The following is an 18911-nucleotide window of genomic DNA, read 5'->3' as shown; positions in this document are numbered from 1 at the left end:
AGATGCTTTTTCATCCATGATTTTGTCTATCTGGGTGCTCTCTCTTTTCTTTCTGAGGAGCCTGGCTAGAGGTTTATCAATTTTGTTTATTTTTTCAAAGAACCAACTCTTGGTTTCATTGATCTGCTTGACTGTTTTTTTGGATTCTATATTTATTTCTGCCCTGATCTTTATTATTTCTTTTCTTCTGCTTGGTTTGGGGTGCTCTTGCTGCTTCCCTTCTAGTTCCAGTAGGTGCTCTGTTAGATTTTGAATTTGCGCTTTTTCTAGTTTGTTGAAATTGGCCTGGATTGCAATATACTTTCCTCTTAGGACTGCTTTGCCAAAAATGTGGAGGTTAAAAACCACCCTACTAAAGAGTGATTGGGCTAATCAGGCAATTAGAGAAGAAATTAAAAAATATATGGAAACAAATGAAAATGAAAATACAATTGATATTTTAAACACCTTATAGTACAATAATCAAAACTAACAAATTAACTTTGGTAAAACAGTATTAATGAAACTATAGACTTCATTATGATTTTACCAGCTTTTCTGCTAATGTTCTTTTTTGGTTCCTGGGTCCATTACAGGATATCACTTTGCATTTAGCTGTTAGGTTTTATTAATCTCTTTCAATCTGTGACAGTTTCTCAGACTTCCTTTTCTTTTGTGACCTGGATACTTTCAAAAAGTACTTGTTAGGTATTTTGTAGAATTTCCTTCAATTTGAGCTTGTGTGATGTTTTCTTGTATTAGATTGAGGGTATACATTGTTGGGAAGAATACCACAGAGATGATGTTTCCATTTCAGTGTGTCATATGAGGAAAATGATGATGTTGAGGTCTCTTTATTGCTAATATTAATCTTGGTCACTTGATTAAGGTGTGATCTGTCAGAATTTTCTAAGTAGAGTTATTTTGTGTAATTTTTAAATATTTGGAAATACTATGAAAATTTGCAAATATCTTGTTTTTCCTTAAATGTTCATCTACTAATTTAATATTCATTGGTGGATCTGGCCTGTAGCATTTATTACTGTAGTATTATTGTGATATCATATGTCCTCATTTCTTCTACATTTATTTTTTGGAATTTATAATGAAGAGGTGTCCCTTCTAAATCTTTTATTTATTAATCCAGCTATTTAATCAGGATGAACTTTTGACTATTTTATTTGGTAGGTTTTAATTCAGTAATGTTTTTTGCTCTATTTTCAGTACTTTCAGATGTTCTAATTCCTGCTTTACAATGTTATTGTTTTTGCTTTAAACTGTTGTATGTTAAGAAAACTATGAGAAGAAAAAAATGTTTTTTGTATTTACTCACTTATTCATTTCCGGTGTTCTTCATTTTTTCCTGTATATCTATCTTTCATCTTCAGCCTAAAGAACACCCTTTAGCACTTCTTGTAGTGCAGGTTTTCTGCCAATAAATTACTTAATCTTCTGTTTAACCTAAAAATGTCTTTGTCTTATCCTCATTTTAAAATAAGGATATTTCAGTGGACTTGAAATTCTAGCTTGATGGTGCTTTGAAGTCATTCCATTGTCTTCTGTCCTCAATTTCTCAGAAGAAGTTAGCTGTAATTTATATTATGGTTACTCTGTAAGTAATATGTACTTTTTCTACCAGCTTGTTTCAAGATTTTCTTTTTATCTTCTTTATTAAAAAAATTACTTTGACCATTATGTACTTAGATGTGATTTTCTTTGCAGTTATCTTGCTTGGGGTTTGCTGAGCTTTTCACATCTTAATATTTTTCATCAAATTAAAAAATAATATTTTTCATTTTTCCTCCTGTCCATTTCATATTTTTCCTGTCCATTCCACTTCCTTTTCCTTCTGGAACTCCCATTATACATATTTGTGACTGGTTGATATTGTTCTATAGGTCTCTAAGATTCTGTTCCTTTTTCTTCAGTCTCTTTACTGTCCAGATTGGATATGGAGATAGAGATAGTGATATTTTTTTTTAGAGGGCATAAGTGGTGAGTAGAGGCAGAGGGAGAGAGAGAGAGACAGAAAGAAACAGAATTTTAAGTAGGCTCCACACTTAGCACGGAGGTCATGTGGGGCTCAATGCCATGACCCTGGGATCATGACTGAGCCAAAATCAAGTTGGAGGCTCAAATGACTGAGCCATCCAGGTGCCCCAGATTGGATAATTTTTGTTCTTTGTCTTCAATAATTTCACTGACTCCTCTGTCATATATAATGTATTAAACATTTCCAGCAAATTCTTCATTTCAGTTATTGAACTTTTCAACTATAGAATTTCCATTTGATTCTTTTTTTTTACAGTACTTTTTTCTGCTGATATTTCCTATCATTTGACACAATTATGCCACCTTTGTCTTTGAACATATAATAGTATGTACCTTAAAGTCTTTCCTAAATGTAACATCTATGACAGGCTAGGGGTTTTTTTTTAATTCCTTTTTTTTTTCTTTCTGAGTTACAGTGGGTTTTTTTTTTGCATGTATAGTAATTCCTTATTTTACATTGGGTAATGTGTTCATATTTCATACTCTGTTTTACCTCTGAAGAGTGTTGATTTTTGTTCTAAATGGCTAGTCTAACCTTGTGTTGGCTTGTTTTTGTACATTTTATAGGGCTTATATGTAGAAACTCAAGTCATTTTCCAAACTCCTTTAACTTGATACCACTCAATCTCCAAAGTATCTCCTCTGTGGATCTCATTAAGTCTTGGTTTTAGGCATTATTTTTGGATTAGATCAAGAACAAATTTTCATCTAGAAAGTGGGTTTTCATCTAGAAAGTTGTTTTCTTCTTGTTTTTCTTTTTTTCTTTTGCTAGTATAGTCTTAATTTTTTGGCATCTTAGCTGGACACCATCAGTTTTATCAAGACCTCTCCATTCTGGTTGGTTCTGAAGGCCAACATTTTTCAGCACTCCTTGACCTTCTATCTTGTTTCATTCTCAACTCCATTTAAAACGCTCTCTGGGAAATTTTATATGTACATGCATAGTCCAGCTTCTGACCAAGGACTCATGGGGAGCTCCCACACAGACTTTCAGTACCTACTTCTGCATAGCTCCCTCCTCTCCTGTACCCTGCCTTGCAGATTCCAGCTACTTTTGGAACTCTGAACTCTGTTCTGCGTCTTCTCAGCATACTGGAACCACTATACTCCGCTTGGGCTCCAGGTCTCTGCTCAGTGGACAGCAACATTTCCTCAGGCAGACACCCAGGGCAATCATAGGGTTTACCCCAGGAGTTCCCTTCTCAGGGATCACAGTCTTGTGCTGTTTATTGTCCAGTGCCTGAAAACAGTTGACTCAAATGTTTTATCCAGTTTTATAGTAGTTTTTGGTGGGAGAGCTGATTTATTAGTATCTGTTATTTCATCATTGCTGGAAGAAGTCCCAGAATACAGTTTTGATGTATGTTCACTGTGGGAAGTAGCAGCAAGGAGCCAGTAGGGAGAGTGTGATTGAGCAAAAGTTCTTGTGCCCTTACAACCCTTGCAGCTGCCCCCAGTTTCTCTAGGATTAGATTACTTGAGTTAAGATGTTAATTGTACAAATGACTGTCATGCTTCTTGAGTTGAAATGTTGATTGTGCTTCAAGCTTTGGCAATCTTCCGGGATTGTTTACAGCTGAAGCTGTCTGTATAAAATGACTTGCTTGTGAGGACTAAAGCGGCAATACGGGCACCGCACATGTTGCTCCTCCTGTCCCCATCCTGTGACTCTCCCTCTTCTTTTCCTCATTCTCTTACCCTCATGTCCTTGGTTCTGTGTGCCCGCACGTGCACAATAGTTCACATTGCCACATGATTGAAATTTTGCTGCTTTAACTGTTGAAGAGCTATATGAAGAGATAGCTTGATATTGTTGATGATATAATTCTTTCTTCCTTATTTCAACACTATCTCAGCAAAAAGGAGTAAATTTAAACTCATTTTTAAATGGCTATGCTGATTTATTTAGTTTATTTAGTTCTTTCAGCAAGGGCTTATGGAATGTAAACATTTAAAGTTTTCCATTCTAGGGGTGCCTGGGTGGCTCATTTGGTTAGGCATCCAACTTCAGCTCAGGTCATGGTCTCACAGTTGGTGGGTTCAAGCCCCACATCAGGCTCTTTGCTGACAGTTCAGAGACTGGAGCCTGCTTCAGATTTTGTCTCCCTCTCTCTCTCTGCCCTTCCCCCACTTGCACTCTGTCTCTCAAAAATAAAAACATGAAATAAATAATAAATAAGTTAAAGATTTTTGTTCTTATTTCTAAAGTTTATTTTGAGAGAGAGAGAAAGAAAGAAATAGTGGGGGAGGGGCAGAGAGCAAAGGGGGCAGAGGATCCAAAGTGGGCTCTGTGCTCATAGCAAAGAGCTTGATGAGGGGCTTGAACTCACAAACCATGAGATCATGACCTGAGCTGAAAGTGGATGCTTAACCGACTGAGCCACCCAGGCTCCCCTAAAGTTTTTCATTCTTTAACGGTAGTTTGGCTCTCTTAAAGGTCCAGATTTCCAGGTTAATTTTTTTCCTGATCTTTGATGATAGTTCTTAATTATCTTCTGGTATCTAATGTTGCTGGTCATAAGTCTAACTCCTGTTTCTTCAAGATAATTTCATTCTCTTTTGTAGTTTTTTTAGAGTTTTCTCTTTATCTTTGTTATTCTGGGTTTCACTTTGATATGTTCAGCTGTGTGTCTTTTTTTTTTTTTTTAAGAATGTGTCCTGCTTGGCATTTGGTAAATTTATTCAAACAGTACTTACATCTGTCTTTGTTTTATGATAATTCTCAGTCATTATTTATTCTTGATCTATTTTAATTTAAAATTTTTTTAGTGGGGTGACTGGGTGGATCAGTTGGTTAAACGCCCAGTTCTCAGTTTCAGCTCAGATCATGATCTCACATTTCATGAGATTAAGTTCTGCATTGGGTTCCATGCTGACAGTGTGGAGCCTGCTTGGGATTCTCTCTCTCCCTCTCTCTTTCCCTCCTCTGCACTCTCTCTCTCTCAAAATAAATAAATAAATTTAAACATTAAAACTTTTTTTAGTGTTTATGTCTTTTAAAAATCTATCCTTAATGTCTTTATGGATTTGCCTATTTTGGAGATTTCATATAAATGAAATAATACAACATGTAGTCTTTTGTGTCTGATCTCTTTCACTAAGCATAATGTTTTAAAAATTATTTTTTATTTTAGAGAGAGAGAAAACGTGAGTGGGTAAGAGGGACAGAGGAAGACAGAGAATCTTAAGCTGGCTCTGTGCTCAGCATGGAGCCTGACACAGGGCTTGATCCCATGACCCTGGAATCATGACCTGAGATGAAATCAAGAGTCAAGTGCTCATCACCCCACTGAGCCACCCAGGTGCCCCAGCATAATGTTTTTAAAGTTCATCCATGTTGTGGGGCACTTGGGTGGCTCGGTGGGTTAAGCCTCTAACTTTGGCTCAGGTCATGATCTCGTGGTTCATGAGTTTGGACTCCACATAGGGCTCATCTGTCAGCACGGAGCCCACTTCATATCCTCTGTCCCCCCTCTCTTTCTCTGCTCCTCCTTGGCTCTCATGCTCTCTCAAAAATAAATAGACCTTAAAAATTTTTTAATTCATCCATGTTGTAGTATGGAACAGTCCTTCGGTTATTTTTATGGATGAACAACATTGCATGTTTTGTTAATCTGTTTATTATTGATGGACATTTGGGTTGTTTCAACTTTTGCCTACTATGAACAATGCTGCAAGAAAGATTCAGGTACTACCTTTTCTTTTAAATGTGCCCTTTTACAGTCACTAATCTGCCTCCCGTAACATTTTCATTTCAAATGATGTATCTTTAATTGTCAAGATTTATAATAGAGTTTTCCCCTGTTACTTTCTGTTTAATCTATGGCATGTATTCTTTTTTGAAAAAATTTAAAATTTTAATATAGTTGACACACAGTACTACATAAGTTGCAGGTATAAAGCACAGTGATTCCACATCTCTACATGTTGTGCTATGCACAACACAAATGTAGCTACCATCTGTCACCATACAACACTATTATGACATCGTTGACTATATTCCCTATGCTGTACCTTTTATTCTCATGACCTGTTCCTTCCATAACCACAAGCCTATATCTGTTACTTCTCATCACCCATTTTTCCCATCCCCAATTTCCCCGTCCTCTAGCAACCATTAGTTTGCTCTCTGTATTTATAGGTATGATTCTACTTTTTCTTTGTTTATTCATTTGTTTAGTTTTCACTTGTGAGTGAATTCATATGGTGATTTTTATGGCTGTGTAGTATTCCACTATGTGTGTATATATCTATATCTATATATGATATATATGTGTATATGTGTGTGTGTATACATGTGTATACATATGTATACATACACACCACATCTTTATTCATTCATCAATCAGTGGATATTTGGGTTGCTTCCCTATCTTGGCTACCGTATATAATGCTGCAGTAAATATAGGGGTGCATATATCTTTTTGAATTAGTTTTCTCCTATTATTTTGTAAATACCCAGTAGTGGAATTATTAGATCATGTGGTAGTTCTGTTTTTAATTTTTTGCAGAACCTCCATACTGTTTTCCACAATGGCTATACCAGTTTACTTTCTTACAAACAGTGCATGAGAGTTCCTTTTGGACCCACATTCCTACTAATACTTATTATTTCTTGTGTTTTTCATTTTAGCAATTCTGGCAGGCATAAGATGATATCTCATTGTGGTTTTGATTTGCATTTCCCTGATGATGAGTGATATTGAGCATCTTTTCATGTATCTGTTTGCCATCTATATGTCATCTTTGGAAAAATGTCTGTTCAGATCTTCCCATTTTTAATTGGATTATTTGTGTGTGGGAGGTTTAGTGTTGAGTTGTTCTTTATTTTGGATATCAACCCCTTATATATATCATTTGTAAGTATTTTCTTTCATTCAGTAGATTGTCTTTTTGTTTTGTTGATAGTTTCCTTTCAGATTGCCTCGTTAATTCTGTTTCCTGGATTTGCAAGAGTCTGGGAGGAAAAGACACAGAGTCCACAAAGAAGACAGTCTCATAGGGCTACCTCAAGAAACAAGTCAAAGTACACCTGGTGGAGAGTCCCAAATATCACTGAGTAGGGAAATAAAATAACCAAAGGCACAACAAGAGAAACCGAGAGATACCACTAAAAGAACACTTCCTGAACAGATAGGCCCTGGACAGTTAAAGAGCCTTCTTTAATATAGCAATATTCACAGGTGCAGAGTGTGTAATAAGCTTTTAAAACTGACAAGAGACAGAAAGCTAGCCAAAATGTTGAAACAGAAGACCTCTCCTCTAAAGAAATTCCAGGAAGAAGTCACAGCTACAGAACTGCTCAAAACAGATATAAGCAACATAATGGAGCAAGAACTTAGAAAAGTTGTCATAAAATTAATCGCTAGCCTTGAAAAAAGCATGGAAGACGTCAGAGAAGCTATTGATACAAAAACTAGGGACCTTAAAAATAGCTGTGACAAGTTAAAAAAATGCTGTAAGTGAGGTTCATAATAAAGTGAAGGCTGCCACCTCCCAGGTTGAATAGGCAAAGAGAATAGGCGAATTAGAAGATACAGTTATAGAAAAAGAGGAAGCCGAGAAAAAGAGAGAGAAATTGATCCAGGAGCACAAAAGGAGAATTTGAGACCTGAGTGATATAATCAAACAAAACAGTATCTGTATCATAGGAATTCCTGAAGAAGAAGAAAGAGAAAAAGGTCCTGAAGGGGTGCTTGATCAAATCATAGGCAAGAACTTCCCCAATCTGGGGAAGGAAATAGACACTGAAATCCAAGAGGCACAGAGAACTCCCCTCAGATGTAACTTGAATCGACCTTTAGCACGACATATCATAGTGAAACTGGCAAAATATAAGGATGAAGAATTCTGAAAGCAGCTAGGGATAAAAGGGTCCTGACATACAAAGAGAAACCTATTAGAGTGGTTATAGTTCTATCTACTGAAACTTGGCAGGCCAGAAAGGAATGGCAGGAAATCTTCAAAGTGATGAACAGAAAAATATATGCAGCCAAGAATCCTTTACCCAGCGAGCTTGTCATTCAAAATAGAAGGAGAGATTAAGGTTTTCCCAAATAAAGAAATAATTGAGAGAATTCACCACCACTAAACCAGCCCTACAAGAAATCCTAAGAGGGACTCTATGGGGGAAATGTTGCAAGGAATACACGGTACCAGAGACACCACTACAAGCATGAACCTTACAGAGAACACAATCTAAACACATATTTTTTAGTAATAACACTGAATGTAAATGGACTAAATGTTCCAATCAAATGACACACAGTCACAGAATGGGTAAAAAAAAAAATCCATCTATTTGCTGTCTATAAGAGAAGACCTGAAGAAACCTGCAGATTGAAAGTAAGGGGATGGAGAAACATCTATCATGCGACTGGAAGTCAAAAGAAAGCCAGAGTAGCCATACTTATATTGGACAAACTGGACTTTAAAGTACAGGCAGTAACAAAAGATGAAGAAGGATGTTATATAATAATTACAGGGTCTCTCCATCAGGAAGAGCTAACAATTATAAACATCTACACTCCGAATTCGGGAGCACCCAAATACATAAAACCATCACAAACAGAAACAATCGTATTGATAAGAATGTGCTAATTATAGGGGATCTTAATACTCTACTTACAGCAATGGATAGATCAACTAGACAGAAAATCACTAAAGAAACAATGGACCTGAATGACACATTGGAACAGATGGATTTAACAGATATATTTAGAACTCTACATCCTGAGGCTAGGGAATTCACTTTCTTCTAGAGTGCACATGGCACATTCTCCAAGATAGATCGCATACTGGGTCATAAAGCAGCCCTCGATAAATATAAATGAATTGAGAGTATACCATGCACTCTTTCAGGTCACAATGCTATGAAACTTGAAATCAATCACAGGAAAAACTCTGGAAAACCTCTAAAAACACGGAGGTTAAAGACCACCCTACTAAAGAACAATTGGGCCAATCAGTCAGTTAGAGAAGAAATTTAAAAATATATGGACGCAAATGAAAATGAAGATACAATAATCCAAACTCTCTGGGATACAGCAAAGGCAGTCCTAAGAGGAAAGTATATTGCAATTCAGGCCTATTTCAAAAACTAGAAAAAGCGCAAATTCAAAATCTAACAGAGCACCTAAAGGAACTAGAAGGGGAGCAGCAAGAGCACCCTAAACCCAGCAGCAGAAGAAAAATAATAAAGATTAGGGCAGAAATAAACAATATAGAACCCCCAAAAACAGTTGAACAGATCAATGAAACCCAAGTGTTGGTTTTTTAAAAAAATAAACAAAATTGATAAACCTCTAGCTAGCCTCCTCAGAAAGAAAAGAGAGAATACCCAAATAGACAAAAATCACAAATGGAAATGTATCTATTGAAACCAATTCCTCAGAAATACAAGCAATCATCAGAGAATACTATGAAAAATTATATGCCAACAAACTGGACAACCCAGAAGAAATGGACAAATTCCTAAACACACATGCACTACCAAAATTCAAATGGGAAGAGATAGAAAATCTGAACAGACTCATAACAGTGAAGAAATAGAATCAGTTATCAAAAATCTCCCACTGAGAAAGAGCCTGGTTGCCAGATGGCTTCCCTGGGGAATTCTACCAGACATTTAAAGCAAAGTTAATACCCATACTTCTCAAGCTATCCCAAAAAATAGAAATAGAAGGAAAACTTCCAGACTCATTCTACGAAGCCAGCATCACTTTGATTTTCAAACCAGACAGAGGCCCGCCAAAAAAAGAGAACTACAGGCCAATATCCTTAATGAATACAGATGCAAAAATATTCAACAAGATACTAGCAAATCGAATTCAACAGCATATAAAAAGAATTATCCACCATGACCAAGTGGGATTCATTCCTGGGTTAGAGGGCTGGTTCAATATTCGCAAATCCATCAGTGTGATACATCACATTAACAAAAGGAAAAATAAAAACCATGTGGTCCTGTTGATAGATGCAGAAAAAGCATTTGACAAAATACAGCATCCTTTCTTAATAAAAACCCTCGAGAAAGTCGGGATAGAAGGAATTTACTTAAAACATCTTAAAAGCCATTTATGAAAAGTCCACAGCTAGTATCATCCTCAATGGGGAAAAACTGAGAGCTTTCCCCCTGAGATCAGGAACACGACAAGGATGTCCACTCTCACCACTGTTGTTTAACACAGTGCTGGAAGTCTTAGCATCAGCAGTCAGAAAACAAAAGGAAATAAAAGGCATCAGAATTAGCAAAGACGAAGTCAGACTTTCAATTTTCACAGATGATATGATTCTCTATATGGAAAATTCGACAGACTCCACCAGAAGTCTACTAGAACTGATACATAAATTTAGCAAACTCACAGGGTACAAAATCAATGTATAGAAATTGGCTGCATTTTTATACACCAATAATGAAGGAACAGAAAGAGAAATTAAGAAACTGATCCCATTCACAATTGCATGAAAAACCATAAAATACCTAGGAATAAACCTAACCAAAGATGTAAAAGACCTGTACAATGAAAACTATAGAAAACTTATTAAGGAAATTGAAGAAGACACAAAGAAATGGAAAACCATTCCATGCTCATGGATTGAAAGAATAAACATTGTTAAAATGTCATTATTACCCAAAGCAATCTACACATTCAATGCAATCCCAATCAAAATTGCACCAGCATTCTTCTCAAAGCTAGAACAAACTATCCTAAAATTTGTATGGAACCACAAAAGACTCCAAATAGCCAAAGTAATATTGAGGAAGAAAACCAAAACCAAATCTTGGACTTTAGCCTCTACTACAAAGCTATAATCATCAATACAGTATGGTATTGGCACAAGAACAGACACATAGACCAATGGAATAGAAAAGAGATCCCAGAACTGGACCCACAAATGTATGGCCAATTAATTTTTGACAAAGCAGGAAAGAGTATCCAATGGAAAAAAGACTCCCTCTTTAAAGGTTGTGCTGAGAGAAATGGACAGCAACATGGAGAAGAATGAAACTAGACCACTTTCTTAACACCATACACAAAAATAAACTCAAAATGGCTGAAGGACCTGAATGTGAGACAGGAAACCAGGAAAACCCTAGAGGAGAAAGCAGGAAACAGCGTCCTTGAGCTCAACTGCAGCAATTTCCTACTCAACACATCCCCAAAAGCAAGGGAATCAAGAGCAAAAATGAACTCTTGGGACCTCATCAAGATAAAAAGCTTCTGCATGCCAAAGGAAAAAATTAAGAAAACTAATAGGCAACTGACAGAATGGGAAAAGATAGTTGCAAATGACATATCGGATAAAGGGCTGTATCCAAAATCTACAAGGAACTCACCAAACTCCACACACAAAGAACAAATAATCCTATGAAGAAATGTGCAGAAGACATGAATAGACACTTCTCCAAAGAGGACATCCAGATGGCCAACAGACACATGAAATAATGCTCAGTGTCACTCATCATCAGGGAAACACAAATCAAAACCACACTGAGATACCACCTCACGCCGGTCAGAGTGGCTAACATGAACAAATCAGGAGACTAGATGCTGATGAGGATGTGGAGAAACAGGCACCCTCCTACACTGTTGGTGGGAATGTAAACTGGTACAGCTGCTATGGAAAACAATATGGAGGTTCCTCCAAAAATTAACAATAGAACTCCCCTAGGACCCGGCAATAGCACTGCTAAGGATTTACCCAAGGGATATAGAAGTGCTGATGCATAGGGGCACATGTACCCCAATGTTTATAGCAGCACTTTCAACAATAGCCAAATCATGGAAAGAGCCTGAATGTCCATCAACTGATGAATGGATCAAGAAGATGTGGTTTATATATACAGTGGAATACTACATGGCAATGAGAAAGAATGAAATCTGGCCATTTGTGGCAACATGGATGGACCTTGAAGGTGTCATGCTAAGTGAAATAAGTCAGGCAGAGAAGAACAGATACCATATGTTTTCATTCATAAGTCTAACAAGAGAAACTTAGTAGAGGACCATGGGGAGGGGAAGCGGGGGAAAAAGAGTTAGGGAGAGGGAGGGAGGCAAATCATGAGAGACTCTTAAATACTGAGAACAAACTGAGGGCTGAAGGGGGAGGGGGAAAGGGGAAGGGATGTGATGGATATGGAGGAGGGCACTTGTGGGGAAGAGCACTGTTATATGGAAACCAACTTGACAATAAACTATAAAAAAAATTCTGTTTCCCTATTTATAAGTTTTACTAGTTGATATGTGTCATATTTTTCATGTTATTGATCTTGCTAACTTTTAGTTAAGAGTTAATTGTCCATCATCCTTTTGTTTGGAACACATTCTGCATTGACAGGGTTCCAATAGGAAGTTCTTTGTTGCTGAGCCCTAATCTTTTTTTTTTTTAATTTTTTTATGTCTTTATTTTATTTTGAGAGAGTGAATAAGGGAGGGGCAGAGAGAGGGAGACACAGAATCTGAAGTAGGCTCCAGCCTCTGAGCTGTTAGCACAGAGCCCGAGCGGGGCTAGAACCCACGGACTGTGAAATCATGACCTGAGCCAAAGTCAGACACTTAGCTGACTGAGCCACCCAGGCACCCCTGCTGAGTCCTAATCTTACAGGATATATATCTTGGATTAAATTTTGCTTGAGTGGCAAGATACAAAGCACTTACATCTTAATAGACTATATAGTTCTGAGTCTTATCTCCACTTATATGACAGCTCTAAGGCCCTTGTCTTGTGTCATTGATCCTGCTACTAGCATCACTTGGCTTTAACCAACTCTTTGGTAGGCAGGTGGCAAATCTTTGGCCTTAATTCACGGTTTGCTTCCTTGTTTAGATCTCCTGTGTATGGCCTGTGTGGATCTTGCTCTTACATCTGTGGCTGTTGCAGTAGTAGCCCCATGTGTTTTTCCCCAGTCCAGGCCCCAAAGATTGTGCACCTCTTGGTCCTCACCTACCATTGTGGATTTTCTCTCTTTTTACTCTCTGAAGATGAGGGAAATCTCTCTCTCCATTTCTGGTCTGTAAAGATTTTTCTCTTTTTCTCACCATGACTGTGTTTTTTTAGACTATGTGTTTATTTGTTAAGATTTGGAGTGCCTGGGTGGCTCAGTCAGTTGAGTAACTTAAGCTCAGGTCATACTCTCACAGTTCATGGGTTCAAGCCTCACGTCAGGCTCTGTGCTGACAACTCAGACAGAGCTTGGAGCCTGCTTCAGATTCTGTGTCTCCCTCTCTTTCTACCTATGTTCCACCTGTTCTCTCTCTCTCTCTCTCTCAAAAATTTTTTTAAAAATAAAAATACTTGTTGGGGCGCCTGGGTGGCTCAGTCGATTAAGTGTCCGACTTCAGCTCAGGTCATGATCTCACGGTTCGTGGGTTTAAGACCCACATCGGGTTCTGTGCTGACAGCTAGCTCAGAGCCTGGAGCCCGTCTTCGGATTCTGTGTCTCCCTGTCTCTCTGACCCTCCCCTGCTCATGCTGTCTCTCTCTCTTTCAAAAATAACATTTTAAAAATTAAAAAAATAAAAATACTTGTTTTAATAGGTGATGGGTATTAAGGCAAGCACTTGTGATGAGCACCAGGTAACAGGGAAGGTGCAATATCAACATATGCTCAATTTATCTTGAGATAAAAGGCTTTGGGGCCCCTAAGGGGCTCTGCTGGTTAAGCCACCGGCTCTTGACTTCTGCTCAGGTTACAACCTCACAGTTCGTGAGTGATGCCTATGTCCAGGTCTGCACTGAGAGCACAGAACCTGCTTGGGATTCTCTTTCTCCCTCTCTCTCTGCACTCCCCTGTGTTCACTCTCTCTTTCAAAGTAAGTAAATAAACATTAAAAAATAGAAGGATTTTATTTAGTTTTATTGTTCTGCCTTTCACATTTAACTCAGTCCATGTGTGTGTGCGAGCGTGCGTGCACGCGCACATGTGTATGAAGTGAGGAAATTGAAATTGAGTTTCCTCTAGTAACTACATATTTTCTTTTAAATCATTATTAAGATTTCTGGAGAATTCAGTTTTGACAATATTTTTCTCATGTATCTATATGTTTTCCCTATTCTGCACTGTATCAGTACTTCAAAGACAAGGTAGGATTCAAGAACAAATTTTCTCTTATTTCACAAAAGGTAATTTAATCACAGCAAAAAAGGGGTCACTTTTAGGTCAGAAAATTGGTCATGGTAAAACTGCAAGGCATCTTGGTTCAGTGCCAAGTTCGCCAAACTTCAGTGTAGCATAACCTTGTGGCCTTGTTATCCCCAGCTTTATGACTGTCTTCTATTTGAAAAGCAAATAATGGCAAGAAAAATACTACCTGTTAAGATTGATGGGTAGTAGTACTTGATCTTGGTAATGTCCATACCTTCTGAGAAGGTTACAGTTTTATTAGATATGTAGTATGAGTGCTGTAGGAGAAAGTTGTGCTATTATTTCAGGATGCATTCTGTTACTAGGATTTTAAAGTTGCATTCTTGTATAATCAACACTGTCAACTATATTTGCAAAATTGTGTTTTTAGTTCTTCATTATACTAGTAATGTAGAGGGGAAATAAGGGATGGCATTTTATAAAAATGGAAGACTTGGTTCTTTTCCTTTATAATATGAGTGCCAAGATACAGAAAGGAAGAACAATGATGCAGATTTTGAGATTCTCTTTGTTGCTGACACAAGGCCTGCTGGTCCTTTGTGGAAAGATAGTTTTAAGTCAATATATGTAAACACACCAACTGGTTAATTTGTGAACAAAATTAGCAGGAGTTTATTTTACTTTGTAAAGACTACCTTATTAACGAATGTACTGTAATAGGTAAATGCCTGAGAGGGTCATTCTTGAGTTTTTCTGCTTTTAATTCTAAATTAGCTCACTTACTGGATTTGTGTTTATTAAATAATGAATTTATTAAAAATACAAGAATATAAGCTAGAGCTATAAGTTCTGAAGATTTCTAGCTTTGGACATGACCTTGTGGAAATTAACTGAAAATACAAATTGATTTAGCAAATGTGAAAAATTGAAAACATGAGATTAAATGTCTTAACCCCATAAAGTAACTCTAGATGTTCAAGCAATTTGCTGATGCATAGCCATTTCCAGTCATATTTTAAATTTTGCAGATAATCTTTTCATCAGGGAAATACCTTCTTGGCTCATCAGTTTAATAAACAATTCCAGAAACTCTGGTACTTATCCAAACTGCTTTTTTTCCCCCTCCATTTCTTCTCACACAGAAATACAATCTATTCTGCCTGGATTCTCTGCAAAGCTGAATTGGACTTCAGAGGAAGCCAGCTATTCTCACGACGTATCAGGGGTAACACCCTTTCAGATGATTTTTGAGGCAGGTTTTGTTGTGGTTTTATAAATTACTGACATCTTGATTCTGATTTTTTTACAAATCTAATAATAGGAAAGAAAAGCCTAGGTCCATCACAGTTCCAAGTTGAAATGAAATAAGGCAGTTGTTCCCAAACTTCTCTTTTAAAACACCTGGTAGCTTCTAAACTACTAGTATTTGTGTCCCACTCCTTGAGGTTGTGATTTAATGGGCCTAGGGTGTGGGATTAGTTTACTTAGGCTTCCATAAAAAAATACTATGAATTGGGTGGTTAAACAACAGAAAATTATTTCCTCATACTTTTGGAGTCTAGAAGTTAAAGATTAAGGTACCTTCTCACTGTTTCTTCACATGGTTCCTCTGTGTATTTGTGGTGAGAGAGCTTGCTAATGTCTACCACTTCGTATAAGGACACCCATCCTGTCAGATTAGAGCTCTGTGTTTATGACCTCATTTAGCTTTACTTATGTCCTTAAGGTCCTGTCTTCAAATATAGTCACATGGGGGGCTAGGGCTTCAATGTGTGAATTTTGGGGGACACAATTTAGTCTACCCTGGTGTGGCCTAGGCTTCAAAATAATTTTGAAATCCCAGATGAAAAAAATTCCCAGGTGATTCCTAATGTGCAGGTAAATTTGAGAACCACTGAAATTAAGCCATTATTTGACTTTGGATCTTCTGAAAGAGAAAATAAAAATGGATTCCCAGTGTAGATCCTATTGGGATACATTTTTATTAGGTTGACTTAAAGATATTTATTGATTTATTTATAGCCCAGCTTTATGAGAGTGGCAGTTGAGTTTTCCATTCCCTTTAACAATTGTCTGATTCCCTATTCTTTCTTTCCTTTGAATTTGTGGAGACATAAAGAATTCGAGTACTTTAAACATTCTCCCAAGAAGCACTTGGGAGTCCTTTTTTCATGTTTGGACAATTATATGCTCCTTCTCAAAGGAAATGGGTGCAGTATTACGACAATAGATATCCCTGGCTGTGCCTTATCTTCTTTAGGAGAACGATGAGTAAACAGTCTAGAGCAATTAATGGTTAGTCAGCTCTAAAACTATTAACGTCAAGTAGCAATAAAAAAGCTGATTTCAGTGAACCAAGAAAAGCAGTTGTAGTAAAGGAGATCATGTATTTTAGCCAGTCTAAACAAATAATGGTAATTCTTATATCTAACATTTATATATATTATTTAAGCCTCCCAACTACTCTGTGAAGTGGATAGAACAGAGATTATCACCCAATTTACAGATATAAGAAAACTGAGATTCAGAGAATTCGATTGGATTTCCAAGGTCATATGAAAGTTAAGTGACAGGATTAGAATTTGAACCAAAGTCTTATATTAATCAGGTCTATTTGAATATGTATTCACTCATTGAGAAACCTGTGTTTGTTCAAGTTGGCCTCACTTTGTTAGATGTTGAAGATACAGCGACCCAAGACATGTTACTTGATTCTAAGGAACTTGGAATCTAAAGGAAAAGATAAACAAGAAAACAAATAATTATAATACACTGTAATATGAATTATGATAGAGGAAGGATATATAGAGGGAAGATATCTAACCCAATGGGAAGTGGCCACATCTCATTTCCTGATGAGACTGAAAACAGATTATCTGCATATAAGGAGTTCAGAGACGTGAAAGAATAGAAATTTGTCTTCCAATGATAAAGTTTGCCTTACTTTTTTCCCTATTGCAAAAGCAGGGTTTCCTTCAGTAAAACTGAAGAGAGCATCTAGAACACAGATAATTTGACTTAATCAATGTAGCCACTGTTAACATCTTGATGTGTGTCTTTTCACGTAAGAGTGAGGTGTTTCAGTTTCAGGTTTCTAGAATGGTACCATTCCAAACTATGGCCATGGAAATAGGTGGCCATGGAAATAGGTGGCTGGAAATCATGGAGTTCAAGGTCATTGGATTTGAAGAGGTCAGGAAATGACGTCTAAATTGTTGCTAGACAGGCCATCTACTTAGATGTGGAAGTCAACCCAGATGAAGGCATGTCTTAAAGTGCTTGGGGAAACTGATCTTCGTGCCTACAGTCAGGTGGTGAGTGGGGAAGAGCAGTATGCCCTCAGAGGAACAAGGATTCCCGAAAGCATTTGTTCTGTTACTCTCATTGTGTCTGGCACTGTGCAGCTATTTAAAAGATATATGAATGAAGAAAGTGAGAAGGGGAGATTGCAAACAAGCTAACTATATATATACCTCAAATGGGGAGAAGGGTCAGATAGCAAGGTTCATAGTAGAGGCTAGTGAATGGGGACATCTGTGAAAAAGCTATAATAAATGATCCACTGCTTTGGGCATGTGAAGAGAGCTAATCCCAGGAAATACAAAGAGAGCTTCATTTAGGAGAGATGCATAAGCTCAGAGTCAGTCTTGTATCTTGCATCTTGGAGTCTATTAGGCTGGTAACATGTACTTCCAAAAACAATTTGATTTTATAAGATCTTCTTGAAAGCTTTATCCATTTTTATATTTATTTTTGCCATAATACTTAAAATGATAAAATTGGTAGAGATACACATACCTACAAACACATCTTCATATTTATATTTATCTATCTTTGGTTCTCTATTTTGAGACAGGAAGAGACAGAGGCACTGACTGCCTTTCTTCTAGACAGTCATATAAGGCCCATGACTATATAAGTTCAGTTTGAAAATATAAAACAGCTCTGAGATTCTTTGATATAATTAGATTAGTATTTAAAGGTGAATGCTGGAACATATGATTCAGTAGTGGTTTTTGTTGCCCAGGGGTGGCAGCTTCTATTTTTTCCTAACAGCACTTGAGTAAATTCACTGCTTCTATAGGTATGCCAGGCTGAGGTACTGGTTTTCCAACACCTAACTGTAAAAGGCTGTAAAAGACTTTGTAGATATACACACATACTTATATTCTCTTTCTCTCAATAATTTATGAGTAGATCTTTAAAAAAGAGGCATTTGCTTTATGTTAACTATCTTCTGCTGATATGACATTAGGTCACTTTATCTTCTCAGTCTGACTTAGGTGCCAGTCTTGTGTATTTCTTTAGCATCTCTTGTGTATATAAATCCTAAAACTTTCACATTGTCATATAAATTATTTATTTGTCTTTCCCTTCTACTTAACTGAACGCTTCAAATTCATAGATTGTTTTATTTACCTCTGTAGGCCCAGGTAAATAATAAGCTCCATTAAGTGTTTTGAGTGGATAATTCAGGAGTTTGCAAAAGCATTGCCTATCAGGGTCCATAAAAGTAATGATAGATAACATAATATTCGATTCAGGAAGCTATGCACACAGAAAATAAACTTTCTTGGAGAGACAGCATTGGAAGGTGGACTTTAAAACAATTCATATCTAGGTTTGAATCCCAGTTCTTAACTAGCCATGTGTGACTTTGGAAAATCAAACAGCTTAATTTAATCTCATTATTTTCATAAATAAAAGAAGGAAATTTCCTACTTGCATATAAACTGTTCGGCATGTAGCAGGTGTTCAGTAAATGGTACCCCTCATCATTACTAATTGTAGC

The 18911-nt window shown here is 37.0% G+C and overlaps 1 protein-coding gene across 1 annotated transcript in view; it reads left to right on the top strand.

The window, feature by feature from the left end:
• The window catches only part of C11H11orf80 (chromosome 11 C11orf80 homolog), a 99423-nt gene that overhangs the window by 38997 nt on the left and 41515 nt on the right, over positions 1–18911 (top strand). The window contains exon 4 of the mRNA XM_029915412.1: positions 15262–15371. Within this exon, the coding sequence (XP_029771272.1) occupies positions 15262–15371 (110 nt within the window). The remainder of the gene's footprint in view (positions 1–15261; positions 15372–18911) is intronic.

Source organism: Suricata suricatta, chromosome 11 (assembly GCF_006229205.1).
Source record: "Suricata suricatta isolate VVHF042 chromosome 11, meerkat_22Aug2017_6uvM2_HiC, whole genome shotgun sequence".
Classification (NCBI taxonomy): Eukaryota; Metazoa; Chordata; class Mammalia; order Carnivora; family Herpestidae; genus Suricata; species Suricata suricatta.
Note: the sequence above shows the minus strand (reverse complement) of the source record. Positions and strands in the feature narration are given on the sequence as shown.